Below are 12,756 nucleotides of genomic sequence, written 5' to 3'. Positions count from 1 at the left end.
TTTTTTTGCTGATGGTGCAATCCCCACCCCCTTTGTAGTGCCTTGCCAGCTCATTGGCTCATATATAATATTCAATTAATATTGATATACTGCATATAAGTCCATATCAAACTGCCATGGATATCCAATTCTGACTCACATTAATGTTGAATTTAAAGTCTGTAATGATATAACTGCTTGAAACCATTAATGTGGGATGTCCCATTATTATTTTCTATCTGCTGCAATACGAGAAGTTCAACAGCTGCCTAACCGCCATAGAAATTACTGGTTATTACAAGACTCTCACTATTTATCTAACTAAAACATAGTACACTAGGTAACTATCGTTTGGTTTATAGGAGTCTTCATTACGTTCACAAGCCGTCCTCTTAAGGTATTACATACACACCCTAAATAAATAACAATATAAGAATATATAAAGAGGAACATACTATTTTATGTATAGAAAAATAAATAATAAATCATGGGAATAAAATTTGTATTATGGATGCCAAAAATAAAGTACGAAATATATGGTAGTAGTACAGCCTCGAGCGTAGGTCTGGACAAAAGGTGCGTAAGAGCGTATATTTACCTCAAGAGTTTTAAGTAGACGTAGGTATACATTTAGACTTCACTACAGGAATAATGATGTTATAATGAATTATTTACTGTGTTAATTGTATTTGTCACATTGAAGGGGAGTAGTGAATATTTGTACATCTGTCAATTAAGTTCAAAGACAAAGCGAAAATTATGACTCGAGGTGTCAAGTTTTAATAATTGTTTTAAGCTTAATGTTTTATTGTCATTAGTAACCTGTATGTGTGAAGTGCATATTAAAATCACCTATTTATTTATACTGTATTAAGACAATATGCAACTTTACCAAATGGAATGAAAATACATTGAAATTTACTGTACATATAATGACTTCACAACTAATTATGTATAGATATAAAATGAACTGAAGCTCTTTTACATTAATAAATTTTGCTTTTTGTCTGCTAGGACTGTCAGTCTGGTCTCTATTAAGCAAAGTTAACACGTACTGGGCATGTTTGGGCTCTTGAATGTACTTGAATATGTGCCAGTGTTGGTCAAGTATAGACTAAGAATTCACACCTGGTCACCTAAGAATTCACACCTGGTCACCTGGTCTTGTTACAACACTTTCTGCCAAGTTATAGCAAGAGTTCGTGTTATTATTTTAGTTTCAGTCATCTAGAGAATTTTAGGGGGGTCGCTCCCTCGGTTAGGTCAGATATGGTTCCTGGGTTTTGTGGCTAGGTTTAGGTTAGGTTCGGTTAGGTTAGGTTTGGATGTCTAAATACAGGAATGACCGAAACCAAAATTTTACCGATTTCACAACTCTTACTCCAAAGACGTTAATTCTGACAGTTTTCTGTACTGCTTGCTTCTTTAACTTGAGACTGACCTCTAGGGGGCGGGGAGCAGCCATCTGCTAATTTCATGACATTTTTTCATTATCTATCATTTCTACCACTTACAATCTTACTAGCCATTAAGGCAGTTAGTCTGTCTTTGTTAGTTTATTACAACCTTCAGTGTACAGTGTTATTACAAGAAGAAACCAAAGTATCTGGAGAAAACTGCTATATTTGTTAGAGTCATACAGGATAACACCCTTCTCACATCAGGCCTGGGGATTCGAACCCATTACTGCAGTGGTGGGAGGAAAGCATGTAAATGCTGTACCACCACCACACCATGTACATTTGACTAAGGTGCTTATTAAACTTATATTAAATTGGCCCTTGCCCTTCTCTAGTACAGTGTAAACGAAGCAATTGAAGACTTCCTAATTTATTTTTTTAAGTGGGGTGTCTGAGTGCTGGTATTAATTTGATGGGGGGTACATGTCAATAAGTCCCTCTGCCCTACTGTTCCCCTGCTCTAGAGTCCCCCTGCCATAGTTCCTCTCTGCCCAAATGTTCCACTGTCTTAGTGCCCCCCTGCCTGAGTGTTCCCCTACCCGAGTGTTCCCCTGCCTGAGTGTCCCCTTACCCAAGTGTCCCCCTGCCTGAGTGTTCCCCTACCTGATTGTCCCCCTGCCTGAGTGTTCCCCTACCTGATTGTCTCCCTGCCTGAGTGTTTCCCTACCTGAGTGTCCTCCTACCTGGGTGTCCCCCTGCCAAGTGCTCCACTGTCTGCATGTCCCCCTACCTGAGTGTCCTGCTGTCAAGTGTTCCACTGCCTGCATGTCCCCATACCTGAGTGTCCCCTGCCGGAATGCCCACCTGACAAGTGTTCCTACCTGAGTGACTCCCTGCCTGAGTGTCCCCCTACCAAGTGTCAAATTACTTGTATGTCTACCTGACAAGTGTTCCACTGCCTGCATGTCTTCCTACCTGAGTGTTCCCCTGCCTGAGTGTCCACCTGCCTGACAAGTGGTCCACTGCCTGCACATTTCCACCTGCACTTGGCAGTGTCTGGCATTTAGGTACTTGAGGATCATTATGTGAAGGGGATTGCAATTTTCTCTGTGTTAAGGATTTGTTTCCCTTTTGTGGTTCCACTATAATATGTGATGAAAAGCAGCGTTATTAGATATAAACTAATCATATATATGACCCAGAAGTAGATGCCAGATATTGCCAAGTGTTCAGGAAATTTTGTCTGCAACTGTACAATATGTCATCAAATAATGTACCCTGAGGGCTATTCCTCCGAGCTCAATCATGCATACTTTGGGCTCCGGCACTCATCCAACAACTGCCTTACTTTGTCAGACCCTTCAGTTTTCCTGATCCCAGAACAACAGTGCCTTTAGACTACCTATGCATGGGCCCTGTTAGTTAAAGTGTTCAGTTCCCGTCTAGTTGCCGAGTTGTGTCTTTCTGCCTATTCGATATCCTATTCCACCCAAGATGATGTATGTGTTCCATCCTCTAGTTTGCCCAATTGACTAGGGGACCAGGACACTCGAGCAGGGGGATGCAATGACTATAATTCTTTGGTGGCCCTCCTTTCGATATTCTAAATCAATATGCAGTCCTTGGCATACCTTGGACACCAAGCAGAATTGCAGTACCCCTGTACAGTACTCCAAGTGAGGCAACAGCTAACTTTTGAAGAAAAATTATGAGAGGTAGACCATCTAAGCATGAATAATGAATGCCTTAAAGCTTAATCTATAAAAATAGTTATTATTGATTAAACTAGGATTCTCTATGGGAAGTCATATGTCATCCATATTAATTATCTCAAATTATGTCTCTTAGTAACTAAGAGAAGAAATAGCTAAGGTTGGCACTGGTGTAATTTATATACGTATTGTATACTGTATACTATACAGCAGGTAGTAGGCAGCTACCAAACAGGGAGGTACTACCGCCTGGGAAGATATTGGAAGCATAATGTGTTGTCTAATGGTAGACCCTGCTGCCATATGGCATAAAAAAAAATTGTGACCAAGTCCCAGGTTGCTGATCTGACTTTCTGACCCATTTACACACAATTGCAGGGTTTCAATTGTTTCTCTTACTATTGACAACACACCTTACTGTACATACAGTAGTGTATATTGTTTCTCACTTTTTATCTTTTTTTCATTTTTTGTATTTCTTTATGGTTTTTTATTATTATTATTATTATTATTATTATTATTATTATTATTATTATTATTATTATTTTATTTTAAATTGTATTTTTTATTGAAAATTTTATGATGAAAAGGGGGGTCCAGACCCCCCCAAGACTCCCCCTGCCAATAGCTACATACATTATCTTAGGGAGGCACTATTAATCAGGCAAACTTTGGCATAAAAAACAAAGATGATGTCATCTCAATCCTTTAGTGTTGAGATAACTTATACAGAATCAAAACAAATCATCACTGTACTATTAGCATCATCATTCAATGTTTTGGTCTTGTTAAAACTAACGTAATTTAGTGGTGGTTTGATTTAATTTGTTGACCAACAGTGGTCTGCTCATTTCAACACTAACAGTGGCATTAAATGTCTTTTTGGCATGACAATCTAACCTCTGAATGTATTAAAAACCTTACCCTAATACAGTACAGCTTATAAATTTGTCATCACAAGAATAAAGCAATAAAATATAAATTAACATTGTATACAGCTTTGCTTATGCAGTACAGTATAATATTTGAAGTTTTATCTCTTAATTATCTTCAGGAAAAAACATGGAAAGAAACAAGAGTGACTTAGATTATGAAGGAGGAACAGAAGGTGATAGTCCTCCAGGACTGCAGGACACACACAGTCTAGACTCTACCTCCTCAGATGGCGTGGCCCTTAGATCACGAACTTCTGTGAGACAACAATTGCAACATTTTCTTCGTTCGACTCGATGTCAGGTAACTTGGGTGGATAACTCTAATCTATAGTTATACATGCTGTAGGAACATACTGGTCTTTAGGGTGGGTTGGTAATTTAAGTTTTTATCATACAGTTTCAGCTTTATCCATTCTTTTATTGTATATTTCCAGTCGTATAATAAGATCTCAAGTTTTTTTTTCTCACTTTTGTTAATGAAATTAACTAAAATGTACAAGCCAAGGTTGATTATGGATGTAATAAAACACAGTGTTGCAGTTTTTTCTATTTTTAGAAATTGTTAAAATCATGTTTTTTTTTTCACTAGCAGTACAAATTTGAGATTCCCATAACCATCATTATTATTAGCCAGTAAATTAAGGCTAGGGATTCGAGTTAAATGGATATTCCCAATATGTAGAAAGGGAATTTGCACATCACAAAATATTCCCTCATTTATGATAATTTTGCTTTTATTAGTAATATCAATCCATTAGTACAGTTCTGTAAGAAAGTAGTAATACGATGATATAAATAATTTGTATTGCTTGTACAGGATGAGAATTATTTATTCCAAATCCTTGGAATCAAATTTGTGTCACAGATTCCATTTTTTTCTTGGATTCCAGTTGTTTTTTCACAGATTCTTTTTTTGGGGGGAGGGGGATCTTTGGGTAAGTGGTAGGTCAGCCAGAAGGGTCCAGGCTGAAGTCTAACTATCAAATGCATTTATACTTTTTAAAGCATTTCAACTGCATATTGAGACATACTGTACAGCCTACAACTAAATGTCTAACCTAGTAAAATTATATCCCACTAAAACAACACATGTTCAATACAACAACACACCAAGTTCACAACAACAACACACCAAGTTCACTACAACAACACACCAAGTTCACAACAACAACACACCTTGTGGACTTGAGTCATTTCTTGACTGAGTGTCAGCAAGGGGATGGCTTCTTCTCTATCTCAAAGGTGCCAAGTGGGAGAAGTTTATCATCTGATGGTGGACTTCTTAAATTTCAATATGGGTACTCATCCATTTATGATTTTTGAAATAGTATTTTATTTTATTTAGATCATAGTTTGACTTATGATTTTCATTTTCAACATCAAATAGCCACAGGCTGCAACTCTAGATATTTTACCCAATTAATTCATCAATCAATCAATCAATCAATCATGTCTGCTCTTTAGTCTGTTAATAGGTTTTATATCAACAGGTGCTTGTTGTTGCTCTGGTGGTGGTGGATACAATGCTGGTCATCACAGAACTATTGCTGGACCTGGAAATGAATGGTACTCCATCATCTGTACCCTTCATTCTGCACACACTCTCCCTCAGTGTTTTGGCACTTTTCATTGTGGAAATAGGACTGAAGATATATGCATATCAGTTTGATTTCTTCACACATAAGGTAATGATGAAGATAAGTCTGTAACTCTTGTGGCCATATGGGACAGCACAATTATGACACACTAACATTGGTGTCTGCTGGAACCTGAATAGGCCATAGATGTTGATCCTACTGACTGATGGCTATACAGGCTTGATTCAGCCAAGGGATGACACTTCCAGGTGTCATATCAACCCTTCACAACCTTAAAAGGGACTTCACTCTATACTGTAATGGTAATTTAGATATTTATATTATAAACTAAAATAGGTAAAGTGAGCCTCAAGTGGACAATGTTCCATGAATAAAAATTTATTTCTCGGAGACACTTCCTAGTAGAAGAAGGTTGATTTAAACATATTTAAAACAAAACAAGAAAAGTGGAAGCACATACAGATCAATAGGTGAAATTTCAAATTTTTTCAGGGAGACGTATTTGATGCCATTGTAGTCATTGTTGCCTTGTGCCTCGATGGCGTTTATCTTCATTCCCATGATGCCCACACTGGAGTCGGCCTCATCATAGTTCTACGGCTGTGGAGAGTTGTTCGAATACAGAATGGTAACTTAAGTTTAAGCTGCTTGTTAAAAAAGATCTTTATATTTACTGTATTTCTAGTCATACTGTAATAGTTCTTAAACTGTATTAAGCAGAGTGGTATTTATATGAATAACTTTCTTGAAATACTGTAGTCCTTGCATATCTTGGAGTGCATTGATTCATGTGCTCTACACTATCTTCCATTTTAGTTTCTTCATATCTTTCATGTATGTACTGTACTGCATTTATGTTCTCCTTATAGTATTCTTGAATTTCCACAGATCCATGCATGCCCAAACTTCTTCTTATTGGTATTATTACATTCCCCAAACTGTGTATTTATTAACCACTTGTGTGGGATCTCCCCACCTTTGATGAATAAAATCGTCTGCCTTTAGCCAAATAAAATGTTAAAAGTGGTGTCCCTGTAGTGAAGGGATTTAGAAGGACTGTACCATAAAAAAATAAAATTTGATGCTGAAACTTATATAATTAATCAATCAAGCATAAAGTTCATCAACTGCAATATAACTTGGCTTACATTTTCATATGTTTTGGTCATAAGTAAACATTGCTATTTAGGTAGTAGGTAGAAAGGCAGCTACCAAACAGGGAGGTACTACCGCCTGGAAAGATATTGGAAGCATAATGTGTTGTCTATAGACCCTGCTGCCATATGGCATCACGAAAATTGTGACCAAGTCCCAGGTTACTGATCTGACTTTGTGCCTCATTTACACACAATTGCAGGGTCTCAATTGTTTCTCTTACTTTGACAACACAACATACATACTGTATATTGTTTCTCACTCTTGATATTTTTTATTTTATTTCTTTATGGTTCTTTATTATTATTATTGCAGTTATTATTGTTGTTATTATTATTATTATTATTATTATTATTATTATTATTATTATTATTATTATTATTATTATTGCAGTGTTGTTATTGTTATCATTATTATTTTATTATTTTATTTTTTTTATACGTATACGTACATGTTTTTTTTTACTTATCTGAATTATTATTATTATTATTATTAAATTTTTGCCCCCCAGGCACCGATGTGGGTCAGTGACCTGTGCCCGGGTGGGCTAATTCCCATAAAAAAAAAAATAATAAAAATTACATTGCTGTATAGCAACCAACAAGATTACTCAATCACAGCACCTTTTAGCCCAGCTTGTCCAGGGGGCTATCTGCTGGATCATTGTAAATTATACAGTACAGTAGTCTATAAACACAACTCCTTCAAGTGAATTAAGTTTTATGAAAGAAGCTTCCATCCCATTCCAGCTGTATTTAAAAAATATTAAGTCAACTGGTACATTAAAAGTGGCATGACACAAGCACTTTTACTGACAATTTTTGTTTTTGGCTAGTACTAGTGGCTGGTTTTGGGGGGCTAGCAGATGGAGTTTCATCTGCCAGCAGTTGATCGCTCCAGCTGACATATGGTCTTGAAATGGCAGCTACCGGCAATTCTCCGAAGCCAAATGAGAACCACTATTTTATTTTATTAAAAGTTCAAAGAATTGTGTAATATAGTATGTATTAGTGTGATGAATAGTTAACATCAGCAGTCCCCGAGTTGCAACAAGTTCCGTTCCTGGGGACATTCTTAAGTTGAAAATGTACGCAAGTCGAAACACATGCTATGTGTACACCGTACTTACAGAACAATGTTTAAATTCCCACTATATCATAGCCTAAATCCTTATATACATCTAAAATCACTTAATTTAAGAGAAATTAAGGAATAAAATGACAAAATACAGTGAATGAAAGTAAAAAATAAGTCATCGGGTAATTAAAATACTGTAAATTTAAAGTTTAACTTTATGGGACCTCGTTTGTATTGGCAGATGTTCGTAAGTTGGATATTCGTAACAGTAATATTCATAAAGAACTCATTATTGTTGATCCTGCAGCTTTATTGAACCAAAAAGTTCATACTGTACCCAATTTTGAATGAAGAAGCCAGGTTCATCTGCCACCAAGAGGGTAATAATTGGGCGATGCAAATAGATTTGGATGACGCAACTTGCTTTATCGGCCAATTAGAGGGTGAGATTTGTCCAACTGTACAGTAATGTGAAAGGGTTTATTCAACAATTTATAATGATCAAACAGGACTGTGTCCTTGCTTCAGAACACACACAGAACTCTTGCCTTTGGCCATAAAATGTAATATTGTACTTCAGTCTGTTATTTTCTGATGACCATGACTGTCTTCAGCAATGGTGTTACAAGTGCAGAGAGCAGGTGAAAAGAGGCTGCTGGAGGAGCAACAGAACAGGTATATGGCTGAGCAGGAAGTTTCCAAGTACCGAACATACAGCTATGCTCAGGACGTCTACATCAAAACTCTCCAAGATCTTCTGAGAAGGAATGGAATCTCTTATCAAGAAGAATGCAGAAACCTTCCAGACATCAACAGGTATTTGTGGGTGTGTATGTGTCTATGGGCAAGAATGGATGAGGGGGGGGAGGGGATGAAAATTATGCAAAAAAAAAAAAGAGAGAGAGAGACTTCAATTACAGTTAACATATTTGTCAACTGAAAAGTTTGGGTCCAAGAAGCTTCTATAAAATAGATAATTATGTAAAGAGGATATTATCATGAACATGTGTGCAAGGCAAGCATGTAATAAAACTTAGTTCAATAATCTCTAAAATTCAGTGTTATTTAGTCGACAAATAAGCTTTCAATGTGCCACCATTCTCCTACAATCACCAAATAACTTACTGCTCAAACTCACATGAAGAAAATTAGACTTTTCACACACACACACACACTCAAACACAAACACACAGTTGCCTGATTTTTCAATTCCTTCTCATTTACTTTCTTGTAATATGTGGAATTTGAATGAACTAGATTTACTATATATTCTCAGATTTTATGTTTAGAATGCTCAAATCTTTTTGTAAAATAGAATATATTATTTCATAAAGTAGATCTTTGGTTGATGTATACCCAGTACTTTAATGTATTAGAAGGATTTATGGGAGTGTAAAGCTAGGATTTCATATATGCTTTTGCAGTGCATTTGCAGTATGCGTTTGCAGTATGTGTTTGCGTTAAATTGCCTTTGAAAATGGACACCCGTTTCCATTTGCAGTTGCCTATTCTGTCTTAGCAGAAACAGGACAGGAAAGATGGCTCCCAGTGCATCAAAGCTATGATGCTATTTATAAAAACAGGAAGATTTGCTATTAATTATCTTGGTTTTGTATAAGACCATGCATAAACCAAAGGGAAAACAGTGAAGGAAACATACTGGTAGAAGGTGAGTGATTAAATTGCTACTGAATCAGTCCAAATTTGGAGGTCTACAATGCTTTGGTAAAAGAGCTAAGCTTGGATGAAAAATAATTCAAAGAATATTTTGCTGGGTGAGGAGAGCATGTGTATGAAACAGGAACTAGTGATGTCACAGTGTGGGATTACTTTGTCTGTTTTCATGAGGTTGCATTTTCAATTGCTACAGGGACCGATTGAAATGTACTGCAAATGCTACCACTAACGCATTCATGCTAATGGAAACAGCAGTGTACATTTCAATATGATCTATTTTTGGCGCTGACACTACCGCTACTGCGTGAATGGAATCCTAGCTAAAGAGTCATGTCAGACATTGCTGACTTTGATTAGTTTAGGTAATGTGTACTTTGTAGGATTTGGAAAAGGAATATTGGAAAAAAATAAAGGTATTTGAAAAATAGGGTGCAGGAGAGAGAGAGAGAGAGAGATAGAGAAGATGGAAGGCTGGAATGAGGTATGTGTTCGATAGGAAGGGGATGGACATTTAGGAAGGAGTAATGTGTGTGAATGACCAGAGAGCATTGCATTAATTTTTTTTTTTTTATGAAAACTGTATTATACCAAGTTATGTGAAGTGAAAAGGATAAACCAGGTAGGTATCTTGGGGCCTTTTGTGGATGTGGAACACCATAACAAAGCACATCAATTTTAGTGGACAGAAAATGAATGGCAGTGAATGAAGGGAGAGACTGTTAGCTCATGATTTCCGTTAGCCTACCTTGTATCATAGGAGGGAAAGGCCAGTAACTGGAAAAAAAAATTATTCAGTTGTTAGTAATCAAGCTTCCCATCCTATGAGAGAGAGGTTCAATTGTGCCAGGAAAGGTTTGTGAGGCATTTATGTACTGTGGTGTGCATTGAGTTGGCCACCTGTCACATTAATGCCTTGGGCTAATCTAACTCGTCTGGGGTTTCCACCCCTTAAATTATGGGAAGCAAAGTTGAGGATATAAGATACATTTTCTTGCTTTCAGTACCTCTCTCATAAGAAGTAGCAATGACAAAAGTTTCCAGGTCACCCAAACACCACATAATTCTTGGCTCTGACATTCACTGTCTTCCCTTCACTACATTGTTCTGCATTTATCTCCCTTGATATATGTTGTCACCCTTTACCCAGTATACCCTCTTTGTTACCCTGCGCTACTGTATGATATATTATGCATTGTTTGTTGTTTTCTAAAAGAATTTCCTGTCCTGTCCTGTCACTTCCTACAACTCACCAGCAAGCATTTACCGGTAATTAAGATCATATTAATTTTAAAGAGTAAGGGAACTGGACATGACGTAGTTAAAATTGAGAGTTTTGGGGAAGAATTGGGATCACAAGAGGGTAAAATTTGTCACATGATTTAGTCTTCTAGATTGGTAGCACAATACAGAACCAGAATGCACTTTTGATAGCAGGTTTGTACTCCTCTGTAGTACAGTATTTGTGGTTAAGAAAGCAGTTCTTAAGAGTTTGAATTGTCCTGAGGGGTAGAGTGCTCATAAACTCAAAACAATTAGTTTTGTTGCTAGTCTATAATACAGGTATCCCTCGCTATATGAATGTTCGAGGTGCTAAAATTCGCTAATACGAATTTCCTAAATTTATCTGATAGTTTTGCTTGCCAAATATTATACAGTATTAATATTCTTTCACCTTATAATTTTGCTGGAAATCTATTTCTCATGTCAAAACTCAGATTTATATGAATTATTTCAGATTCAAAGTTGTGGCTGAGGTGAATACACAGTAAAACAACATCTAGAAAATGAAATTACTTACAAACAAGCCACCAAACTTTGCAAGATTGATTTTGTACAGTACATGTATTGTACACAGTACTGTAGTGTACTGGGTCTAAGAATACAGCATATTTATATATACTGTACTGTAATGAAACTACACATCATGCAGTCTTATCTCAGGAACCTTTTGATCAGTGTTCATTATAATTGGCAGCACATTATTACTACACTGAGACATACTGTATTGTTAAAGATTGTGAGTGTACTAAATCCATTTCTCCTGCAGTGATATCCCCATTAGCCTGAATAATTGGTGCATAACTCTTTCAGGGATTAGAGATTTCCAGGATACGAGACTACTCTCTCAAATCCGGAAAAATCCCACATCCCTGGAATTTTTCCAGGTACAGTACGTACTGGGAAAAGTTTCTCGGAATTATCCAGAAATTCCACATTACTGTATTTCATCTGCGCAATTTGCTCCCAGACCCGGATTTATTTTATTTTATTTTATTTTATTTTATTTTTTCCAAAATTAGGCATTACAGTATTTCATACACTGAATTTGCTCCCAGACCCAGAAAAAAATTGGAGAGAGTTTCCAGAATTTCACAGAATTTTCAGAGATTTTCTGGAATTTTCTAAGAAATTGTGCCTGATTTTCAACCTCTGAAACTCATTCACAAACCTGAAATTGAAAGAATTTTTCCTGAAAAAAATTCCGAGCCAATTTCAATTCAGGGTATTGGAGAGTTCCGGCTAACTGGGATATCTGCTAACGGAGATATTACTTATTTGTAAAACATGCAAACTTGTTAAATTTCTTGTGTTGTGAACAGTGTCTGCATGTGAGCATTTTGATATAAAATGCACTATTTTGCACATAAGTTCATTACATGTACACCATACAAATGTTTGTGTACTGATGTTATGTAAATAGGTAAATTTTACAAGCCTTCTGTGAAGGATATTGCTTGTTAGAACATATTTTTTTCACAGTTTAAGAAGTGCATTTTTAATGTACAGTAAGATCTCATGTTTCGCGCGATTAATTTCACGTTTTTGAATTTCGCGAGCACTACCTAATGTAACCAAGTCTTATATTTGGCATAAAATATCGTGAATTTCGCGAGATCCAGCCAGCTGAACGCGAGATTCAGCAAGCTGAATGCTGGCCACCGTCTTGAATGACATCACAGCCCTCATACCAGTTACAGTCATTTCTGCTACAACACGTGTTTTGTCAACGCGAATTGGTTATAACGCGATTGATGAATAGGGGAACGCTGTTTGTAAAATGCTAACTTTTGCATACGAATGTTGGCTACAGCACAATTCCATCCTCAATGTTTTGATTCTATCCTTAACGTTTTAAGCGTCACGTGGGGTTATGCAGTGTTTACAGTTCACGTTCGACATCACTTGTTCAATTAATTCGTGTCTTTTGTTTGTGAAGTGTTTT

The 12,756-nt window shown here is 36.5% G+C and overlaps 1 protein-coding gene across 1 annotated transcript; it reads left to right on the top strand.

Annotated features, from left to right (window-relative positions):
* The first annotated feature begins 565 nt into the window (after window positions 1–565).
* On the top strand, window positions 566–12,482 carry LOC121872972 (voltage-gated hydrogen channel 1-like). The gene is made up of 6 exons (XM_042376150.1): window positions 566–597; window positions 4,146–4,327; window positions 5,517–5,711; window positions 6,117–6,252; window positions 8,471–8,672; window positions 11,269–12,482. Exons 2-6 carry the CDS (start codon window positions 4,154–4,156, stop codon window positions 11,300–11,302), a joined length of 741 nt encoding a protein of 246 aa, XP_042232084.1. The 5' UTR covers window positions 566–597; window positions 4,146–4,153; the 3' UTR covers window positions 11,303–12,482.
* Window positions 12,483–12,756: the final 274 nt, after the last annotated feature.

This window comes from Homarus americanus, unplaced genomic scaffold, assembly GCF_018991925.1.
Source record: "Homarus americanus isolate GMGI-L3 unplaced genomic scaffold, GMGI_Hamer_2.0 scaffold11022, whole genome shotgun sequence".
Taxonomy (NCBI): Eukaryota; Metazoa; Arthropoda; class Malacostraca; order Decapoda; family Nephropidae; genus Homarus; species Homarus americanus.
This window is presented reverse-complemented; position numbering and strand designations above follow the sequence as displayed.

Coding starts and splice junctions, on each gene's coding strand:
- LOC121872972 (XM_042376150.1), top strand. CDS start 4,154: ATGGAAAGAAACAAGAGTGACTTAGATTATGAAGGAGGAACAGAAGGT. Junction 5,712..6,116: donor TTGATTTCTTCACACATAAG/GTAATGATGAAG, acceptor AAATTTTTTCAG/GGAGACGTATTTGATGCCAT. Junction 6,253..8,470: donor AGTTGTTCGAATACAGAATG/GTAACTTAAGTT, acceptor GACTGTCTTCAG/CAATGGTGTTACAAGTGCAG.